Source organism: Neocloeon triangulifer, unplaced genomic scaffold (genome assembly GCF_031216515.1).
Source record: "Neocloeon triangulifer isolate White Clay Creek 2 clone unplaced genomic scaffold, ASM3121651v1 ptg000003l, whole genome shotgun sequence".
In the NCBI taxonomy this organism is placed as follows: Eukaryota; Metazoa; Arthropoda; class Insecta; order Ephemeroptera; family Baetidae; genus Neocloeon; species Neocloeon triangulifer.
Window position 1 is genome coordinate 9,016,513 of NW_026775546.1, and position 24,215 is coordinate 9,040,727.

General features: G+C 36.5%; 1 protein-coding gene across 1 annotated transcript in view; it reads left to right on the forward strand.

The window, feature by feature from the left end:
* Positions 1–24,215, forward strand: part of LOC132192623 (LHFPL tetraspan subfamily member 6 protein-like) — a 33,392-nt gene that overhangs the window by 5,713 nt on the left and 3,464 nt on the right. The window contains exons 2-4 of the mRNA XM_059612661.1: positions 9,463–9,578; positions 13,611–13,777; positions 18,677–18,775. Of these exons, the coding sequence (XP_059468644.1) occupies positions 9,463–9,578; positions 13,611–13,777; positions 18,677–18,775 (382 nt within the window). The remainder of the gene's footprint in view (positions 1–9,462; positions 9,579–13,610; positions 13,778–18,676; positions 18,776–24,215) is intronic.

Below are 24,215 nucleotides of genomic sequence, written 5' to 3' on the forward strand. Positions count from 1 at the left end.
ATAAATTTTAGTAAAATTTAACGCTTATTAATGCTAATAATTCCAGACTTTCACCAGTTCGCTTTTGAAATACCACTTGCAATTGTTTGAAGATTACATTATAAATTACATCAAGTTTCCTTTTACTAATCAAATCGTAAAACATGACCTGTGAGGCCTCTATATAGAAATAGTAGAAATGGAAACGGAGACGTGTGCAGCAAAATCGATTTGATCACAAGTGCCGGGTTTTCTTTCCACCACTATAATCTCAAGAGAGTGTACCTTTTCTTCACCGAGAAGTGCAAAAAGTGTTTGAGTTAAGCTTCAGAGGAGATTTTGCACACACATAACTCTGATTTTCAAGTTTCAAGAAACGAATTATACAATCTCTCGTCACTCAGAACTACAAACTAAATGAGAAGCTTATATATTTATATAACTATAAGAGCGGTACAAAATTATAACACCAGCAGACACTGCCGCTATTCGCGAATGTTTAAATGAATCTGTGCGACGTCACATGGCCGCAGCAGACAAACAATCAGAACTTCTGTGACGAGCGTGCACTCTCTCGTATTAAAAACAAGAGCTCTGTGTGAGACGAAGAACATTCGCGTCGAGAAATTTAATTCCTCTCTCACTCGATGCTGTATGTTTATATATATTATACACGCGCTGTCGGGAAATTAATTCCGTTGATGTCTTGGAAATTGTTGAGAGACGGAAAGAGCTTTTCCACTTTGAAATGCGAAATGGGTTTGATAATGGGCGTGCGAGATTAATGCAATTCGCACAGGCTGCTCCACCACTCTGCGGTTTAAATTTAATATTTGTTTACTTTTAGCTGGCTGGGGAGAGATGTTCAATTTGGAAAGCATAACACAAAAATTACTTGTTAAAAAATATATGGAGCTGTACAATATGCACATGAAATAATACAAAGTAGATAAAACATGTTGTATTTTTTTTATAGATTTGATTGTAATTTTGTGGTAACGTTTGCATTTTTCAAGTGGTCTAACCTTTTCATTTCTATTATTCTTAAATTTCTCTATTTTTTTATATTATTCCTTCTCTTATATATATAATAGCAAAACTTTGGTATATATTTTTTTACATAATAATTGCTCAATTATGTTCAAATTAACACAAGCCCATCCTGCTACTAATTGTAAGCAATATACGCCGTCTAGTCAATTAGAATGACGCAATAATTGACCCGGCAATAAAAAGATAAAAAGAGGGGTCAAGCGCCGCGACAATTCACACGAAGGATCGCGTCCCAGCTTGGCATGAAGTACATCAAGGAGTACATAATGCCGCGGCGCAATTGTCTCGATTGGCAATCAGCCACCGTGCTTGTTGTGTCGCCATTATACTTTTGTTTTTTCTCGGCTCGGCGTTGTAATGTAATGAGATTTACAACGGGAGATACGAGCCCGCAAGAGATACATACAAAAGGGTCTCTCGGCGGTAGGAAGGGTTGCCCGGAGTTATTTGTGGCCGCTTAATTTTACTTCAGGGCTGCCTCTCTGTTACTTCGCAAGAACAGTGCGGCTGTAATGCCGTCTTAATACATACATAAGCCCCCGAATTGTTCCATCTATTATTGAGGTTGGATGGGAGAAGTGTTATGGGCTGGAATTCTCTTAAGGGAGACCGACTTAAACTATATAGCACGAGAGAGAAGGCGCAGTTTGCTCATTACTAAGTATTACAATATACAGGACAAAGCGAACGTGCACGTTGCTGCTATTTCATCCCAGGAGAATCAAGGAAAAAGCCCACATAGAAATTTTTCCGTAGCCAATTAAAAGTACTAAAACTTTTATTAGAATCTTTAATTTTTTTATACTAAAAATTTTGGTTTTTATATTTATTTTTAATTTCTTTGCATTACTAAATTTTTAGAGCAGGAATTTTCCAAAATGAAATGGCTTCAAAGAATTTGCTGCAAAGGGCAAAAAAATTGTTTTAATTTTACGAAGTAAGGCAAAAAAAATTTATTTCTTGCTTATAACGGTTTATAAAAGAAAGTAACAAACTAATATTCCCTTTGGCAAAGTGTGACATTTTCTCAAATTCCGTCTGTTTATTCGGTTTCGCCTGCAGGCCGCACGCCGCCCTAGTCTCTTTGAGAGCCACTGTGTGAAACGAGCCGGCGGGCTGCTCTAGCGAAACCGACAACGCGCGAGAGGGATGAAAAGGGTGCGCGCGTGTTTTTAAGGCTTTTAAGCCGCCGACAATAAAGAAACTTTTGTCTTTCAACAGCCCAAATGAAGCGCACCGCAGCTAGCTCTTTTGCACGGAAAGGGATTTTCCTGTTCTGGACAAAGGGAATACCGCCGACTTATAAATATATCTTGTTAATTTTGCCATTCTCGTTATTCAAACTAATGTAAAAACGATCGAATCAATTTTGTCTGCAGAGGACTACAGGGGTGTTAAACAAAATTCTATAAACCTCACTCACAATTCATTATGTTAATATTTCCAAGAAAAGCATTTTGTACAATTCAGTTGAGATGCAGATCCAGACGAGTAATTTTTTTTATTCCTGAATGTGTAAGTGAACAAAAATTTTATGCAAATGTCAAAATGCGGAGATACAAATATTTGTACTATTAAAAAATCAACTTTCCTCCACAAGAAGCTGCTTTTAACTCGGATAAAGAATAAATTAATCAAGAATAAGTTCTTCAAAAGTTTTAATTTTATTGGTGGGGAAAGTATGTGAACCTCTGATGAATTGTGCAAAGCTTAGTGTTGAGAATTATTGATCACGAGTTTGATTTTGCCGACACAAAAAAAAATGTGTTGGTTTGGTCCTTAAATAATTTATTTTATAATGTAGAAATTTCATTTAAGTTTTGTTCTAAGCATTTTTGTTTGTTAGAAAAAAAATCCTATATGTGTTTTTAAATTTTAAAATTTAGTTTCAAAATATCTAAAGTAAATTCTTGTACTCGCTTGCCGCCACATCAAACGACGGTCCGATGTGGTTATTATCTTTGATGCCCACGTACATTCTGCAGCAGGGCAGTAAGGCTGTCCGGGTCTCCCCTTGAGAGATGCTGCCGAGCCCGAATTATAAGAGAGCGGTTCTGTCAGTAACCCAAGCACGTACGCCGTTGTTCCTGCTCCTTTTTATTCACCTATTTCTCTGCCCATACTGTGTGTCACGCTCGAGAGTATCGGAAAGCAGTCTCGCCGACAGATTTAGCAAGCAGTTGGGGCGGCCACTTTTTGCCTTGCGTCCTTTTAAGGGATTATTTCGCCGCGTTTGGTGAGCCGCCGCCAAAGCCGACTGTTTAAAGAGAGGAGCAATAATAATCGGCGAAAATACGTTTGTCGAGGGATTAAACTTTGTGCATTGGCGCCGCCTGCTTTTGTTTTATTGTTCTCCAGAAAATCAAACAATCCGTCCGCGCCTTTGATGCGTTGCCAACATAAATTTATTCAAATTGATCGATTTCGATTTGACCCGGTTGGCGCTGAAAAACTTATCGACTTTTGACACCCTTTTTGATGCAATCTTTTCAGCAACCCGTTGACAAAGAAAGGCCTATATAAAGAATAAAAACTGCCGGGACCCGCCATTGTCTCTCCCAAACACCATTGTTCCCTGCTCTTCAAGTCGAGTCTTTCAGCCTGTTGTTCTCAGATTGTGAGATAAGGACGGGGTGGTCACGTGACAAATATTGGACAAAAAGGTGAAATTACAAACATTTAAAAAAATGAGATAGGTTAGATTAGTAATTGGTAAAAAGGCAATTACCTGCTCTATGATAAACTCATATTCATCGTTTTTAAGGTATAAATATCGCATATTTTGCATAAACATTTTAATTTTGTAGCCTTTTCTGCCTAAAAATCAACTAATTTGACACCGATAAAAATTTAAAAATCTTAAATTTCCTCCTAAACTCGCCGCTTTGAAATTTAAAACTACATCAAATTAAATTCTCATGAATAAAAACTTTGCCTAAAAACAGCAAAACTGATAAGTTTTGGTGTAAAATTTTTAACAAATCACATATTTCCTAGTAATTAATTTTAATTTTCATCATTTTCAATTTCCTTGCCCTGAAAATGTCATTTTTTTGTAAAACTTTCAAAGCAAAGGGTCAGAATTTCAGCTGTTTCATTTTCCCCAATTTTTTGTTTTTATTTTCACTCCCTCTAATGAGCGAAATATTTTCGTGCACTCTTTTCACCATCTCTCTTTCTCTCTCGTCCATTTTTATTCAGGCCCTTAATTAAAAACGATCCCGGCGCCACGTCGCTGGCAAAAAATTTTAAACAAAGCCCCGTCCGAAAAAAAGCTCGGTGGAATGGAACGAAATTGAAATTGGAGCACGCACATTTTCGCACTGCAAACATCCTTCCATCCTCGTCAGCGGGGAAATTTTGCAAATTGGCGCACCGGCTGCAGAGTCAACTCTCGCTTTCATCTCGCTGGCTGAGTCGAGATTGGGCTGTGATTGACCAAATTAATGTACACCTCTGGGCGTCCATTTGCCTTTTGCCGAGATTTGATTAGTATGGACCTGGTATGGACTTTGCCCAAGGGACTTAGCGGGAACGTGTTTTATTCAATTTTCAGGCTCGGCAGACCTTGATATGAGTTTCACGGAGGACGTGTGTCCTGGCTGCATGTGTTTGCCCGTCGGCGAACGGATGGCTCACGTGGGGGTGCAAAAGCAGCCCTCGATTTACGAGCGCCAAACAGCCAATAGAACTATAGGGTTGTAGAATGGAAATTTCTTTGGAGGTGAGGTGCTTTTTTAAAACCTTGAAAATTAAGCGAAAAATATAATTAAAAATGAAGTATTTCAACTTTTAAAAGTTTAAACATGCAATTTCTTTTAATTTTTGTACAAATAAAGTGAAAGTTTTTTATATTTAAAAAAATTGTTATGTTATTGCTTTATTTCATTAAATTTTTTTTAAATTTTGTTGGAATTTATTTTTAATTAATATTTGTAAAATTTAATTTCATATATTTATTATACAAACAGTGTGTTGAGTTACATCAGAAGAAATTGTCAATAACTAAGTTATAATGTTTTGATCGAGATGTTTTTCAATTTTTCGCAACACAATTACTTAGTTTTTGTAATTCAATTGAACTGTTGAATTATTAAAATTATATAATAATAAAATTAAATTTCATTTTTTAATCTTATAATGTTTAATGTTGCACACTGAATACCATCAATATTCATCAACATGTTCAAAAAATCACAACTTTTAGTCCAAAGTTCGCTGTAATTTTAGTAACCTACGTTTAAATACTTTTTAAATTGCTGAAGATAAACAGATTATTACTTTATTGTTAATATTATTGTAAAATGTAAAACTTGATTTATTTTGCACTACTTTCCACGACCCGACAGGGAGGCCTGCCCGTTTCTATATTAGGCAATAAAAGGCGCCATAAATCTGGCGGCGTGTGTGTGCTCTTTGCCGACAGCAGGGTGCCAAGCGTACTGTGCTGGTTCTCATAAAGGACGAGCCCTTTGCTTTGACTGCTGTGCGTCGAGCGGGGCGTGATCGCGAAACTAAATTATTTCCCTCCTTCGTTACTCTCTCTGCTAATCCCGCACAATCGGAGCGCCAGGGAAAACCAATTTCGTCTTACGCACAGAGAGCCCCCGTGTTTGTCTTGAGAGGTGAAATTTTCTCAGCCACCTGCTCCGAACGAAGAGCTTTGCTTTCTATTCTTATCACCGAGCAGCCCCTGCGGCTCGGCTGCGATTGGAATACAGAAAAGCTCTCCTTCTTGTTTGCTCTCGGTTTTTTCTTATGCAAATCGAACCGAGCTTCACAGATATCGGCTTGATTTCGGCGTCTTGTTGTCCTTCCGTCTCGAGACGTGCAAGAAAATGTGTGCCTGTGAATAAATTTCCGAGATGAATATCTCTCGCGTCTTGTTTTCTCCGAGAGAGTGAATAGACGACGTTGGAGTTTCATCCGAAGGGCTTCCATTGAGAATGTTTTGGCCCGGAATACTAAACGAGAAGGAGTTTATTATTGAGTTTTCAAGCAAAGAATGCTTTTAGGTATTGAAGAAATGGATTCTTTTCATACGCCAATCAAAAACTGATGAAGGGTTTTTTCCCAAAAAAAGATATACTTTTTTAGATTTAAATTTTAGAAAAAAAAAAATCCTAAATTTTTAAACAAACACCTCAAAAAAAATAAGCTTCAAGTTCTCAAAAAATCTGGAAAGACGAAAATGTAAAATTCAGACAAATAAATAAAAAAAAAAAGTTCAAAAATCCTTGTGAAAAGACCTTGGAGTCGTTTTTTCAGTCTAAAATATTTTGGATGATAAATCCTCAAATGTCAGAATGGATTTTTCAAATAATTAAAAGAAATAAAAAAAGCATTTTGCAGCAGTCTCCAATCCCATCTCAACTTAGATTGCTGTTTTTTTTATTTTGAATTTTTTTTAACATATCGTAAAGCATTTTAGAAGTCAACGGTGATCAAAATCGCTGCGAGGCAAATCCTTAATTAATCCACGTTTATTAAAAATGCTGGCAGCAAAGCTTTTTATTATTCAGCGCTGAGTACATTTCAGCAACAAAAACAAAAGCCAACCGTTCATTGACACGTCAATTCCAATGCGCATCTAAAAGTGCTGATGGAAAAATAAAAACCTTTTATTTCCTGCAAAATCAATATTGCTGGCGGAGTTAAAATGCGATTTATTTTCGATCCAAACCGGCTTTTCCACCACATATATTTTTCCAAATTCGTTTCGCGCGATGAAAAGAGATTATAACGAGGAAAACGCAGCCGCGCGCGACAAAATAAGTGCCCGACGTGCCCGATGCATATTTTATAGACGCGGCAGAAAAGTGCTGTGCATAACGAGGAAAGTTGAGAAGGCTGGAATAATCTGCAATTTGAAAAAAAGTTGCGAAAATGAGTAACGGTTGGATAAATTTTTAATGCCAGTGAAGAGAAAATTACACTTTAACAGCCTCGGAATGGAGATTTTAAATCATTTATGGAATTCAAAAATGTTAGTTTAAAAATTGTTGGTATAAAAATTATTTAAAGCTTCAAGCAAATTCTTGTTATTATTTATTGTATAAAAAAATATTGAATTCTCATTAAAATTGCCTTGTCTTTTTTGGAAAAAAAAAAATACTTTTTAACCAGTTGAGTAACGATAAATTGGATAGATATTGTATTTAACAATATTAATTTTAAAAATACAAATTTTGTTAAAAAAGAAACATCGCTGAAGATGAAGGGAGAGGACGAATATTTAACCCATCAATCACCTTTTTCCGTCATCCTTCAAAGCAAGCTCAGGCATAAAATTGATGTATAGTTAATCATTCACAATTCTGACGCAAAACTCTTACAGTTTTGACGCCTTCGAGGAAGCAAAGATCATTAATTTATTAAACTCTGGAATTTTTATTTTCCTAATTCAATTTTCCCAACCTTAAAACCTCTTTTTTTATCTCGCTTTTACGCATTATACTGTTTCTGTACATCCAGACAGTTGAAAGAAAAATATTTATTGCTTGAAACATTATAGATTTCTGTGGACGCTGAAACGAGATCCTTCACAAGCCGCGCGCGTATATCAATTTCCGATATCCATAAAACACACAACGCTCCTACGCTCTGTGCTTTAACCCTTTGAACCGGCACACAGCCCGCCCACCCGTATTAGTTGTTCGTTCCCTTTGTCGGGTGCTGAATATTGAATGCGACATTATCGCACGAAGCCTGCTTATGCACACATCGCCCTGCCTGGCAAAAACTTTCAAATAAGCCCCACAACTTTGACGGAAAGAGGGTACACATCGCAACGTTGCGTAATGTGTTTTGTGTTTGATCAACTTTGCTGAACTCTGCTATAGGTTCACAATCTGAACTTGTGCTTTGGTCAAACAATGTTCAGAAAAACAATCATAAAGTAAAAAATTTCAACATGGGACAGCGTGAAGGAAGATGAATTCATACGCAGGATGAAAATAATATTAATTAATTTAAGTATCAATTTACTTCAATTAATTACTGGAACTTTACGCAAAATGCTCAACAGTAATAATAATTAGTTTACTTTCATAGAGGCTTTGAAAAACAAAAGCTATTTTATTCCATAATTAATTATAATTGTGATGGAGGAATTTCAATTCATCTGAACATAAACTAAATTCCTTTCGAATTCCGAATCTAGTAGAGACGCATACTCTGCCGTGAAAGCCGATATACCCTGCCTGCGTAACAAGATCTCCTGAAGCCGATCGCCGCCGCGTGGGCTATGAGGCATGGTATTAATTAGCGACAAGGAGGGTATCCAGTTAAAATGAGAGCTCTAGTCGGGATGATAATGACGATGAGGCGGATGACGAGAAAGGCGGAATAGCTCAAGTTGCTCTAAGCTCAACTTGGCTGCGTGTGTGCTGCTTAAGCCCCAAAGTCATGTTCTTAAATGAGCACCAACAGTTTTATTATTACTTTTTCCTATCTCTATAATTACTTGAACTTTGTTCGCCTCAGGACCGTTAATACATACTGATCCAAACAAAATACTTTTTAATAAAAATGTTAGCCAAAGTTCAAGGCGATTAGAGATTTTTACAAAAAGTTATTTAAGCTCTTGTTAAGTCTTTAAAACTTTACAAAAACTTGTATGCTGTTAGCAAAATTAAGAGAGCGAATTTTTAATTCCAAAACTTGATATTTTTTAATTTTATTTTTATAATTATGCAAATAAATCACATTTTTTGAGATTTTCATTATCAAGGAATGTGGTTTGTTTTAAATTTAATATGATTCCAGAGATTATTTTTAGAGATTTACCAGTGAAGGTAAATGGATAAAGAGACCCATTTTCAATTCAATATGAAATATGAATCTAAAAATATGCTCGTTTATTATAAAATGAAAGTTTTGGAACCTCCTAAATGGGTTATTACTTGAAAAACTATTCAGTTTACTTCATAAAATCTTTTTTTTTTTGGCAGAAATTGAACTGCAGAAACCAAGTTTTAAAGATTGTACAACCCTCCCCTTATATCATTTAAACTGATTTTTCATCAGTTTGAATTTTTCCAATTCACAAGCGTAGAGGGAATTTTAAAATTAAAATTTTCTTTTTTTTTATTATTTTGCATAAAATACAAAGAATTTCAGCCTGATAAATTCCAACGCAATCAACGAGCTCAAATTGGAAATGGTTTCTGCTCGCGCCACCGATAAATCATGCAGATTTAAGCCTCGTTGGTTAGGCCTCGGGTGAAAAATGTCCAGTCGCTACATTTTTATTCGCTGATAAATCAAGTCGAGCCGGGTGGAAAATTGGCCATTCTGTGCGATGCGGGCATAGATAGGGAGTGACATTTCCGGCGAGGGGGCGTGCGATTTTCCTCTTCGCCATAAATCTCAATTAAGCGAATTAGAGGGCGGCCGTTGATTGATGGTTTCGTGTGTTTGTGATTGCAGGGCGAGCTGACCAAAGGGTTTGACACCTACTTCGGCTCATTCCGCCGCTGCAACTACCCGGTGCTCAACGAAAGGGGACAGATCGAGCTGCTCGAGGCCTGCGGCAGATACTCCACGTAAGTACAATCCCGGGCTAATTGCTTTTAATTTCTCTGTGAAACTTTGTGGAAGTCTGCTGGGTACAGAAGGATGACGATGATGGAATCGCCGAGGGTGAATTTGCCTGCCTTTCGCAAACTTGCACAACTTTGAGAGTGAAATCAATTACGAAACTTTTCAATTAAGATCAACTTTATCAGCCTTTGGTGAAATATTCACCCAACACGTCATACTTGAGGAGATAATATTACTGAAACTCATAATATTTACTCAAAGTTTGGGGATTACTTTTCATGATTAATGATTAATACACATAAAGTAACAAAAGGAAACACAATAATCCTTCAGTGGTTCATTTTGTTCTTCAGGACATATTCAAATCAAGTCTTTACAACACTGCTAGTTAAAATTATCTTTTGTAACTTGTAACTCTTGTATAAACTGGTATAAACAAGTGAAGAAATTAACTGAAAATTTAGAATTTTCAAAGTACCAACATACCGCAGGTTGCTTTTGGTTCATTTTTTCTTAGAAAGTAAAATACGGGTACCATCATAATGTCCTAAAGAAAATGTCCTAAATTGAGGTTAAAGACAATGTCCTAACAGAGAATGTCCTAAAGAAAATATCCTAAAGATAATGTCCTAAAAGCTATGATCGCACATTGTCCTAAAGATTTTGTCCTAATTGAATTTAAAGAAAATGTCCTAAATTTCGGAAAATTGGTTGATATATTATAAAAGTTTAGTTTTTTCAACAGGGACTAACATGAACTTCATTCCTTATCAAATGAATTCACTTATGCAGAAAGAATATGATGCTAATTGTCGAGCTTCTCTGTCACATTTCTAACGAAAGTTGATCATATAATTCAAAATATTAAAGTGTATATAAGTTTGAAACAATCATATTATATTCCACAAATACAAATAATTTAAAAAAATAATATTATTACTATAACGTATATTGAAAATAAATTTAACGAATATTTTCAATTAGAATTTTTCAAATTTTTTGTTTTGAAAAAAAAATTCGAATGATATTTCTAAGTAAACTTTTTCATAGGAAACAAAAATACATTTTCCTGAAGATTTTTACGAAATTCTTTGAAACTATTGTATGGAAGAAAGATTAATAGTTATAATTTCTCAACTACCCGTAGAAAAAGCGAAGAAAAAAATATTTAAAAAAAAATATTACAGTCATTACAAAAGCCTAAAATTACTAAAATTAGTTCAAAAGTCTATAATATATATGTAATTATGTATATTTTCCGATAAAGACTATATATGAAACGTAAAATAATATTTTGAATCAGGATAAATTTTAACACAAAATTACTTGAAAGGATAAATTAAATTTTTTTTGCACATGACACATGACTTGTCATAACTTTCAGGCGTTAGGATATTTTCTGTTAGGACATTTTCAATTCTCACTTTTAGGGCATTTTCTTTAGGATATTTTCTGTAGGACATTTTCTTTAGGATATTTTCCGTTAGGACATTTTCTGTTAGGACATTGTCTTTAGGACATTGTGAGGCACCCCGTAAAATACATTTACAATTTTTTTGGATTCATTTTTTCATGAAATCTACCAAAGTTTGTAGCTATCAACGGAAAGAATTTGACAAAAATTCCGTAAAAAAATTCAAATTGGCACTTGTGTAAATAAAAAATAAAGTATCAAATTTTTCATCCGTAAGAAATTGATAAAAAAGAATTTGCACCTTCCGAATTTTCAACGTTCTGGATTAATTAGCTCGCTGATTGTGAAATTTGAGCACGTTTGGCTCTGTGCCTCCTCCGCACGCAATCAATCCCAGCAGAACAAACAGGGCGCTTAATTTTCCACCTTAACCCGTCGTGCCAAAAGAAATCGGGTCTGGCGGTTTCGTGGCCTGCGGTCGGAAAAGTTAACCCACGCTCCGCCCGCTTGGCCAGCAGCAAGTTTTCCAATTAATGAATTTGTACCACTGCACGGACTCGAGTTGTCCAAAGTTTTCTTTCTTTTGCACGGCATGGGCTGGAGGAGAGGGATCTATTCGAGTGAGCACACTTGATTGCCGATCCAATTATCCTCGGAAGAAAAGAATCGCCGAGATTTATTCGTGGCGGCCTTGGCTCCCGCAAAAAGTAAGCACTGCTATCGCACTCCATTATGTGCTTGAGCTGCAAAAAATGCGGGCGCTCAACACCTGTTGTCTTTTTTCCTACGGGTGCCCCAACTGCTATATCGGGAGGTGAGAGAGTGTTTTTTCAATCTCTATGTGCACATGATTTAGCACCGACTTGCGGATTAATTGCGATGCGTGGCAGTTGCTAGGCGCCGGCAGGTTTCAAATGTCTACACAATTTATTGCATAGCATGAATATAAAAGTTGTTTAACTCTCTTTTTTTATAGATTCTATGAAGAGAATTTGAAAGCAAATTTAAATTGCAATGAACTTGTGGGAAATATAAGTTTAAAAGCAATAGGTTGATTAGTTCTATTTTCATTATTTCCTTGTTTTCTTATGTTAAAATTCACGGAATCAGTATTTCTTACGAAGGCTATTTTAAGTGCAAAAATTAAGTTTGCAGCTTTAATGGTAACCAATAATTTTGACCATACTTTGTGTGAAAGTTTTTCCATTTAAATTATAAATAAAATTACCCACATGTAATAATATTATATACAGGTTACAATGTATTATAAAATGATGTTGAATTAGTTTTCAAATATTGTGAATAATTTAAATTTTCCAAAATTATATAAGATCAGTGATATAGTTAAATAAAAATGAAATGATTAATTTTGCTGAAGAAAGTGACATTGTGATAAAAAAGGTTTTCCCCTTTGTTGATGATTTTATTTCTCATTTCTAAGTTGCGAGATTAGCTTTGAATACTATACTGCAGGCCTATTTAATAAAAAAGGGGGAAAAGCATTTTTTTCTTTTTACATAAATTCAATTTAAAAATTAAAACAATAAAATAAGTAAGTTGCTGTTGCGATTTTCATATTATCTTCAGTTAATAATTATTTTATTTATAATACAACTTTCGTTTTTGCCGTTGAAGAAAGTAGTTATAGCCTAACCTAATTTAGTCAGGTTTTGTTATCTTTTAAATAATAATATATTTCTCAAACAAGGAAAATTATGATCATCATTGTAATAAAAAAGAATTAACTTCATTTAAATTTGTTAAGTCAACACTTATCCCGGTTTGATTAAATCTTTTTTTATTTATCTCTGTGCTTGAAATTTGATACATTATCTCCGTTTTTCGTTTCCGAATAAATAGAATTGCATTCTGTGTACCAAGCAAGAAACGAAAACATTCGGCGCACCCAAGAGGGAAATAAAACCAAGTAAACAGCGCCATTCGATTTTATTTCCACCCGACCCTCGGGAACGGTTGGAAGGAAAGCAAGCAGATCGGAACATCAACAAAAATGAAAAACGACTGCAAACAAAAGGAAATAAAATGCGAAAAATCGATCACTCGATGGGGTAGGGCAAAATCTGGCAGATCGTGTGATAACAGAAATATCTAGGAACTTTCATAATATATTTGAGTGCTTTTTCCGTGAGACTTTTTTAAAACGAGACCTGCCTGCGGGAAATTGACTGTGGAAGTTTTAACGAGTAAGACTTAATCAATTCCCGGCAATCAAGGCCGAAATTTCCGACAGGTGCTTCAAGTCTAAAGTTCCTTTAGCTCTCAGTCGCGGAGGAGCAAAGTTTTGCCAACTTTCTATCTCTGGTCCGCGATAGCTGATAAAGTTCCGTCACTTCTGTGGGTGTGTTTTGAGTTCAAACTTTGAAATAATTCATAAAAGCGGCTCTCAGAACTTTCCGGTGAAATAAAATCTTCCCTTTTTTCCAGGAGATAAAAAATTTGCCCCGAAACCGACCATTTTTCCGCAACGCCGCTTCAATGCACATCATTAGAGCGGGCAGGAATCAAAGCGCTCTCTCTCCCTTTTCAAAAGAGCTTAATTTTTCCGGCTTCGTGTGTGCGAGTGATCCCTGGTACTTATGCTGCGGCCGTCTTGTTACAGGTACGCGGACATCCCGAGCCCCTGGTGGCAGGCCACCACCGTGCTGGTGGGCGTTGGAAGCGGCCTATCTTTGCTGCTGTCAGTCACGGCGTGTGCGGCCTGCTGCATTTCCTACCTCATCCACGGCCGCATGGCCAGAATCGTCGGCTTTTTCCAGTTTTTCTCAGGTAATTCTTGTTCATTCTTAATGCTAAAAAATGCATGCAAAAAAATAATCACCTAAAAAAAATAAATAACATCAAAATATTAAAAACGGAAATAAAGAATAAATAGGATGATCGCAATTCAAAATTTAAAAAAAATAATAATAATTATTATCAGAAATAAAGAATTTAGTGAGTTGCAACCTAAATTCTTAATCTGGCCTGGCCGGATTCATCTTTAGACTATGTTAAAATTTTCAGCTGTACATCTTTTTGATTTTCATATCAAACAATCAGATTTTTTACCAAAGTTTTACAAGAAGCCACATTTTGAGAAGTGGCTTCTGATAAAGTCAAATCAGCAGGCCATTTTTTGAATTTTGCCTATTTTTGCAACCCAGAATGAATTGTAGTGTGTTTTGTGCCCAATCAAAACGCTGCAACAATCAAAACTTTCCCCGATTGTTCAGATGCGCGGACCTTGCGCTTTTCATCTTGAAATGCAAAAAAAGCCCTATTATTGCTGTTGTTGACAATGAACACTGAAAATTTGTATGTATAAGCGTGTTGTACATTTTTATTTCTTGGTACAACCTCAGGTCCTCCCTCTCCAGCCTTTGAAGTTTCTCATCTTGTCCGCTGTCATTTATTTATGGAAATTTTCCGCCTTTGATCTCTTCAAGACCTTTCAAAGGAAAGGACGAGGCCGTGCGTTGACAAATTTTTTTTACATAAGGCATGAAAAATTCCAGAATGAAGTTTTCTACTCTTGCAATTTCCAATTCAAGCAGTTGTCGCTTCGCTTCCCTAAATGATCAATAGCAAGTTCACTTATTCGGGACTGGTGCGTGTCAAGGCAATTTATATATCCAGCAGTGAGTTTGCTCTCTCTCGCAACAAAAGGGCCTCCTCGATGGACGTTCCTCGAAAATTGATTGGCACAATTTAGCGCAGCAAAGTTGCCTGCAGCTTTTCCCGTCGGTGCCCATAAAAAACCAATCTGGGGCAACAAAAGAACAGCTGAGCCTCCATTCAAGTTGATCAACTGCAATTCAATTTGGCTCGCGATGGAATTTTTCCTCGCCCGGGGAAAGAAGATTGAGGAAGAAGTTCGCAGCTGCCACGCAGACTATAAACACCCCCGCAGTGGATTGACACTGGCAGCTCCACCGTGGCGCTTGTCACTCGCAAAAAGTGTATCCCTCTTGAGATAAAACCTACGCTGTAATAAAAATGGATCAACTTTGAAAGAAAGGACAAAAATTGCACTTTTGCGCAAAGATTTTGCTTCTGGAAAAAGGAAATTTTCTAAATTTATGAATGATATTTCTGTCTGTTTAGATGAGATACATTCATTCTTTTAAAGTTTTAATACACTTCAGACTTCAGTTACAATTTATGCTTATTGGTGTACCACAGTGCACAAGACAATCTCTTCTTATAACGAGATATAAGATAGACCATTCAATATATATTCAAAAATTATAAATGAAGTGTATGAAAAAATTTACAAAAGTTGAAGTTCATAAAAAATGAGATCTATCTAGTAATCTTTTTTCATTATTTGTTATTTTCAGACTAAAAATTTCACTCAGTATGCTGATGTCTGAAAAACTTCCACTTGTCAATAAATTAACATGAAAAGATTACTTTGGGAAAAATCACCTTTATTTAAGATCTTTTAACTCGGTGATATTGGGAGGTATGTTTGGTATATATGTTTAAAAAGAATTATTGAAGATTTTAATTGCTTCAAAGTGCATGGAAAAATGACAGAAGTTAAGATTCTGAAAATAGTTTTTTAAGTAACGATTGAACATTCTTAAAAAATTCTGAAACAAAAATGGACAGATTTTCAGTTCCGTAAGTTTTAAAAGAGGGTGAAGTATGTAATTTTTGTTGGGAGCTAAATCAATATTTGTCCTGAAAAAATCAGTCAATGTAATCGTTGCGGAAAGATTGGTTTCAAGAGATTAATTTTGACTTTCAGGAAAATGAGTTCGACTGCCTCATTAATAATTAAAATTTAATGGAAAATCACCACAAATATTTTCGTAGATGATTGAATATAAAATCAATTTTAATTAATTATTAAACAACATTTGAATACAATCGAAGGTATTTTTTTTTTTTGTCAAAAATTCCAGTTCCAATATATAAAAATTTCACAAAGCCCCTATTGTACGATATGGACTCCATCAGCCAGCAACTATACCGTGATGCCGGTCGGCATGATTATTTCAGTCGGTCGTCATTCAAAAGCGTACGCACCGCTGGCTGGGATGAAAAGTCGTTAACTTTTGACGCACACGCAGAAAGTTTCAAAGGTACACTCATTTTCCGCTCGCTTTGGCGCGCAAAAATGGCAAAAAAAACCCGCACGTGCTCTGACTTTTGACTCCGACAAAGGGCCCAAAAAACAAACTGGCGAAAAGAATGGCAAAGAAAAACCAACAGGCCGCGTTTTAATTAAAACTTGATCATTACCGCGGTGCCTTGTGCTTGAATAACGGCGACGAGAGCACGGCCGAGAACGCCGTTGAATATTAATGCGCGGGGGTAAAGTCGCGGTGGCTGCGAATTCTTCCTTTCTTTTGCAAGGTGCATATAGAGAGAGTACGACGGGTTGGTTGTCGCTTCGGGGAAGACGGAATTAAACAGAACACCCTCCATAGCCTCTGCCGACTTTTTTACCTTTTGCCGCACTGGACGTTGAAATAGAAGCTTTTGGGTTTACCAGGGTTTACAGGGCTTATGGCCGCGGCACGTTTCATGGAATTGAAACTATGCAGCAAATTAAACAAAAAAGCCAAAAATTTACTAGTGGAAAATCCCAAAAATTGTTTCAGATTTAGAATGCTAAAATATATTTTGTCAAAATAATTAAAAAATAAAATAATTGACAAAATTTATTTTATTTTATTTATGTTGCTTTAATTTATCAATATACACATTTGACGATAGAAAATTGAGAATTTATATCCTAATAAATTCCACTTTGAAAAATTGTCACATCAATATACCTTTTTGGGATTATCTGGAATTCCCTAATCAGTCTGAACGCCGCAGAGTGGTTGATGCTAAAACCACAATCCCCCTTTACTGCTAAACGCAGCTTCATTTATCACATGTACCGCACTTAACAGTTATAGGCGAGATTTGAAATTTTTAATGTGTCTACGCAAGAGCGATGTCGCATTGCGCCAATAAACCATTTTACGGCGCGTCTGTGTAACCGTTCCACAGAGACCTGGCTGGCGAAAATAGCGCAATCCGTTGCGAAAATTATTCCACGACTCGGTAATCAAACCGGCTAAAGTAGAGCGATTAAAAGAACCCTTTGGATCACCAAAGGGATGGATTCGCGCGTCACCAGCGAATCTCGCGGGACTTCACTTTTGGTGAAAGGACGCGAGCTGGAAAGTCATGCAATAGATTTTCAGCTTGGCTCATGGGAATTTCTGAATCAAGTTAGTCCCACCACAGCCGGCGCAATTACGGAGATTAGCATAAACCGTGGAAATAAACGATCTGCTCCTCCGTCTTTTTCCCTTCCAAGCGACTCATCCACGAGATTAAATTCATCTGGTAACTAACAGGATTATTTTCTTTTCTTTAGGAAATATTGCCGTGAAAATGTATTTTTTTTATCATTTCTATGGTAAATTTTATTCTAAGTTTGAGATTGCTACTTTTTTTACAAATTAATGTCAAGTAAATTATATTGATAATAATACTTTTGATTTCTTTTCAATTTTTCAAATTTTTTACGTTTCATCAGACAAACTCCAATATCAATTTATACATATATTATCTAAAATCAGGTACGCGTAATTTATTGAACTCTCCAAATCAACCAGATTTATTCCTACCTCATATAAATGTGGATTAAAATTACTCTGATAAACCAATATTATTTTCTATTTGATCGGTCGGATGAGCGTGGAGTAATCCAATAAAAACGATTTCTCAATGGCTCGTCGGGCATTGAAAACAAATAATGTTGTGGGAGCACGTCGTTGAAAAGCATGATTCCCACGAAAGTCAGGCCTTTATTGCATCGGCAGAGCCTCAAATAAGTGCTCTTTGCGCCTCTCGATCGCTCGCTCGCTCTCGAGGCAAAAGTTGTGCTGCAGAAGTGCCGATACCGGTGTACCGCATTGACCTCGCAGTTCAATTACATTAGCAACGCGAATTCGTGAGAAATGGAGCAGAAAAATCTCCTCTCGCTGCGATATTCCGTGGCCGTTTCCGCTCAGTTGAATTGCACTCTGAAATTACTTCAGCTTTGTTGAGCGTTGAGCGCAGATTTCTTAAAAGAAATTCAGAGAGAGGTCTGACAATAAAATGCACTCACATAGTATGAGATTAATTAATGAGATCTAACCCTTTTTCTAAATGAATTTTTATTTTTTTTTTCTTTCTAAAACCTAGATTGTATAATATATTTAATTTTATAAAAATTATTTTTCAGCATGGTCCCTGCATAATATGATTGCTGCAACTATATCCTGTCCATAAAAAAGGCATAACATTATTGGGGGGGGGGGGGGACGTATCTTTCTTTTCAATGGAAAAGCTTTTTGGAAATTGAATAAAAAAAATCTATAAAATCAGATTGAGACTGAAATTCATGAAAAGTAATAATTAATGTTCTTTTAAAAGTACTTTTGACTTTTGAAATAAATCCTTTGAAAATTATCTCTATTTTTTTTATTTGCTTTATGGAATCAGTAATTTCTTCCCCTTCTCTCTGAACTACCCTCTTTGATTGACTTTCCTCCTAATAATTTTCAGAGAAATTTCAATTTCCATTATTTCCTTTCCCTTCAATTTCCTCGCTCCACCGCGCGTTTATTTTCACGAGCAGATAATTTCTGCCAGTTTGCCTTCGAACTAACGAGGTGGATTTTGGTGTTGCAGCTGTGCTGATCGCGGTCGGCGTGGCGCTCTACCCACTAGGCTGGGACAACATCGAAGTGCAGCAGGCGTGCGGCGGCCTCTCCAAACCCTACCAACTGGGTAAGCCTAATTAATTAATCGGCTCTGTATGCACGTTTTCTTACCACCCAATTACGCAGACCCTTGTTTGCCCAACTGGCGGTTCGAGCTCGTGATTATTACTCTGTTTATTTTCCGTCGTTGCAAATTTATGGCATCAATTGTGCACTGTTTTGCTATGTTTCCAAATTCAATTTGCATCGGGTCCATTGTTGTACAGTAAGTAGCGCATACAAAATACACTACATTGTGCAAATATATTCTGTCAGTGAGTGATGAAAATTTATACACTCTTATGTTAGTGTAACAATTTGAATATAATAATGTGTTGTTGACAAGAAGCAACTTGTGAACATGCAGTTCAAATGTAATGATTAAAAGTTTCATTTTATAACACTTAAAATTTCTGTTGGAATTGCAAGAGTGGGTGTATAAAATGCTATACATTAATGTTGAGGGCGACTCAAAAGCCTAACCTGGCCTGGGCTAATTTAACCCGCCATTCAAATAACGTGACGATGAATGGGCCAAATTGGGCTTTTTGTTTGCCCTCACTGACAAATTAAATTAGATAATTTACAAAGAGTTTCTCTGCGAGTTTCTTTAGTAAAAATAAACTTTAAAGTCAAGAAATTGAGACACAGTACATAAAAATCTTTTTTAAAGCCTACTTTTGCTTTCCAAGAGGTTTTAGAAAAGTTGCTTCTTGTCAACAACACAGGCTAGAATCAGAGAGTGGAGAGCAGCAGATAAAAATTTTAGTGTTATCCTCTAATATTTAACAGCAGGCACATCCATTATCTGCTTTTGCCGCGAGGGCCGCTGTTTTAAAAGGATTAGCGAGCGGAGGCATTTCATGTGGCCAAATCCGCTCTTTTGCTGTCCGTGGTGCTTAAAATGCAAAAAGCGCGCCGAGAGGAATATATGAGAATTGATGGGATGAATTCTCCCGCAGCAAAATAGAACTGGTCTGGAAAAATCCTGCCATTTCACTAATTAACTTAATATCCGAGGATATAAAAAAATAAATGCGTTTCTAGGGTTGAAAGCCAGAACAGCAAAAAACTGACAAAGGTTTTACGTTAAAAATAGCTTCGGCAAAGAGGATGAAAAACAAAGGTCTTTTTCTTTATATCAAACGCATTTTCCTTTTTGCTCCAAAGCATGGAGGAAATTTCCGTCTCGACTCGCTGGTTTTATTATTCAGACAGAAGTGAAGGAGCAGGTGAATTTCTTCTCTCTCCCTCCTTCACTTTGCCCAAACTGGAAATTTACGACGCGATATATATGAAAATTGTTATGGGCCTGAACTAAACAGCCTGTCTTTTTATGGGTCCGAGATATGGATTCGAATGTTGGCGTTTTACTTCTTGCTCCCAGGGGTGATTGAGTGAGTTGTCCTGGAAAGGAGCGGGGTAAGTAGTTCACAGCACAAGCAGATGATGAAATATAAATTATTCGCGCGTGTATTTTATACATATTGCGCCGCAGGGGCGGGTTATGCAAATGCATGGTGCAAATCCTGTCTGCACATGTGGGGAAATTATGGCAAGACCCTTGTTGAGAAGGAAGAAGAGCAGAGAGGGTTAAAGCTCTCAAGCGGATATTACATGTATGTAAATCCAAGCCCAAACATGCGGCGGCTCTTAAAATTAATGAAATGAAAATTAATTTTTATTCTTTGAACCACTTTTAACTTGAATTTTTAATTAAAAATTGAAGCAAAAATGAAACTGTGAAATAATATATTTTAAATTTAAACTAATTATCAAATTCTTGTGATATTTAATATTCAAGTTTCACAGAGTGGGCCGAAATTAATGATATTTTTTTCATTAATATAATTATCACGGTATATTTTATAATGACAGCTTTCTAATTTTGGATATGTAATAAAAATGGGGAAAATAATTCCTTTTAAAGACCCATAACGGGAGATCAGGATTATAACCCCTAGAGTTTCTAAGCCATTTGGCAGGAGAAGCAAGTAAACCTCTGATTAGTAAATTTGAAATCTACGTCAATTATAAAACTTCGTAATTTTCAGAGTTGAGATGTTTTTTGCCTAGGTGAATCTAAAAATATCTTTTGAAAAAGTTAAATTTTTATAATTTTTTTCTTTGTCTTCTGTGATGCTTAGTCACATCTTGAGAAATTTTGTTGATTTTTACAAAACCTTTGAGTTTTGCTTCCTCTAAATATTTAAACAATTGGCTCCAATAATTTTCGCATCGCTTTTTATGAATAATTTCTAATTCTGCACTCCTTTCTAAATATTTAATGCGATCTCTTTTTCTGCACCTGCTGCCCTGTTTAAGTTTCCGCGAAATGCGAGCGTTTGGCAGAGGAAAGGCGTCGAGGCAGAAAACACACACCCTTTTTCCATCCAGAGCTCTTGACGCTAAGCGTAGAGGGGTGCAAAGCATTTATTTCCTTCCACCGTCATCAATACAATAGGGCTGCGTTCTCTTTCTCTCAATCCGGGCTGCCCTTTTCTCTCTCTCGCAGCCGGAGCGCGATAAAACCGAGGGTGATAAAAGCAGCCCGGCGCGAATATGGACTTGTTCCCGGCGAGAAATACATTTCGCCGACACCAACGATTATAAAGCGTAAGTTTTGGGGTGTACTTGCGACGAGGGCTTTTCCAAATTTATGGGCTCTCTCATCTCGCTTTTTGCCGAGCTGCGTTTGAGAGATAAAAATAATTTGAATTTATATTTCATCTTCTCTCCTCTGTCGGCACCACCCGCGGGTGGCCCAAGTAGGTTTTACCACCACCGATTTTTGCGGCTTTGTTCAAACTTGCGGTGAACTTTTTCTCTAGATATATAAAGATCTCTGGTTGTTTCACCCACTCTCTTTCCACCTCCGCGAGAGGAAATTTAGTCGGAGCGTGATGATTAATTCAGAAAGCTCGGAACCGGCAAAGTAGGGCAATTTGTGCAAATTGTCGCCTTTCTGTAAACAAATTGCTCGTTTCACCACTCGACACAAGCTAATTTGCGTCGTTTGTAAAAATAAAATGAGCTCGCAGGTACCTGCTGCAAACTGGTAATTAGAGAGCACTTCTGTGAAGTATGAAAATTAAAAACAAACATCTGGAACGCCAATTAGCAATATCAAACTTCAAAGTCGCAAATTTGTTCTTTTGACATTTTATCTTACAATTAGACTATTTTGTCTTGCCTGTTTGCGGACTTCTTTCTTCATTAAAGTCAATTTGTCGTTTTTAAGCAAAATACAAGGCATTTATAGCGTGTTGATTGTTAAAATTCCATAGTAAAAAGGTAAATAACATAGAACTGATGATAGTTTAATTTTTGACTAAAATTTACGTCAGCGCTATTTTTGTTTTGTTTTTAAAGAGCACATTGAAAGGTTTTTCTCTTCTTAAAAATTCATTTCAGACGAAATTTTTTTGTGTTTTTATATAAAAGTAGACAGCAATGTCGCAAGTCCCAAAGCAGTCTAGAAATTTAAGCAAAATTTGAAAATCTCTAAAAGATGTTTTCCTGAACTAGTTTAACAAGAATTCATCAATCAAAATTTCTTTTTGATTGATGATATTTCAAATTGTGTCACTGCCCCTCGCTAATGCGTTGTCACAAGTGGTGCGGAATCGCTGATGGCAAACTCTCGCACTCGATCCGTCTGCGTGTGTTGGCCTTTTGTGCCTGGGCCAAACAAAATTCCAAGCAGCGACGCGAACACATACAATGTATGCTCACGACAAGCAAGGAAGAGTGCATTTGAAAATCATTCTGGAATTTTTAATAACGCAGAACGTGTCGACAAGTAATTTGCATTTGACAACAACGGGAAAGCTCCATCATCAAAGAAGATATTTATTAAGAGTCTGCAGAGAAATCGACTGCCTTTGATGTTTCTCGCGGAGGAGGTTTTTTTCAATTTGCAATGTTCCTCGCAGCTTGTGATTTGTGCTGTGAAGGAAAAAGTACTGATTTGCCTCCTTTCAACAACATATTTTTTTTCTCGAAAACGACAACCCATTACTGTGGCAAATAATATATGATGAGTTTCAGATCAGACGCAAAAAACTTTATTACAACTCGATTAGGAAGCACTTGAAAAACAAGCAAGGACTCTTAATTGAATGAGTTCAACTCTTCTTCTACTTGGAAAGGGTGATTGAATTTAGATGGAAGTTAAACCCTCAAACGGTCCCTTCTAGTTTGGTATGCAACACGCTCTGCATCACAGACGAGCGGGTTGCAGTGAATTTGATTACCAGGCTCTCGCATTCCCAAGGGTTGCAATAATTTATTTTTCTCCTCACTGCAAGCGCGTGACCGGAAAAGCAATTTTGTGCCTGTAACTCGCTCCATTTGTGTAAAAAATTGCTGTCTCAACGGAGTGCAGGAAACAAAATGTAGGCAGAGCTAAATTGCGTTTCGCAGTAAATCATTAAACCCTGAAAATTTTATTTATGACTGTTTAAAATTTTCAATGCAACCAGACGTGCAGGTTGCCTAATTCTGAAAGCTGCAGGCGTTACTTAAGCTTACAATGTGGCCGTAAATTTTTAAGAAAGCATGTAGGTGGCGCTCCTTACCTGAGAAAGCGAGCTGCTTGAATGTTCAATAATTGCTTTAATCCACAAATTAACATCAGAAATTTTTTTAAATTTGTTTCACTAAAATTAGTTCGAGGAATCGGATTGCTAAATTTGTACTATAGAAAAAATCATTGGGATTTTTTTAATTTCCTGATGTGCAATACCAAATTTAACTAATGTTGTTGAATTTAAGTACATGAAAATATTTAAAAAAAAAAAAAGTACATAAATAGTTCATATAATTTTTTTTAAACACCTTTTAAAAGTCTGATTCTTCGTCTCTTTGTCAAAAATCATTTTGGAGCAGATCAGAAACAAAATCATGAACTTTTTTCTAAAAACTTATTGACACAATTTTTTTTTTTTTTTTAATTTGAAACAGTTCTTGTTTTTTTCCACAAAAATTTCCGTCCAAGTGGCAAAGGAAATTTTCACGCACCCCTTTTTGTTGGCTACGCAAAAGTGGCGGCGTCATTAGGAGCCGGAAGATTGCAGCCGGTGGCACATTTTTATCATAGTCGCGCCTCCTTTTTCGCCGGAGATAATTTGCATGTCGGTGCTGCTGGAATTCTGCATGTGAAAAAGAGCTCAAAATTGAATCGCCCTCGGGCGGCGTAATGTGTGTTATTTGAATACATATTGAGAGAGAAACCGGCGAAAGGCATACGAGCCAGCTGCAGATGCGCGACGCTGATGGTGTTTGCGAACGAAAGCGACGCAAAGAATAGAATTCAATTTGGCCTGCATGACTCTCGCGACGGTCGTCATGCTGATGCCTCCTAATGGCAGGGGCAGTGTCACACCCGTGAAACACGAAGAAAATTCTCCAGTTTTGAGCGGTGAAAGTGGTGTGAAGAAATATGAACAGAAATTTTCCACGCGTCT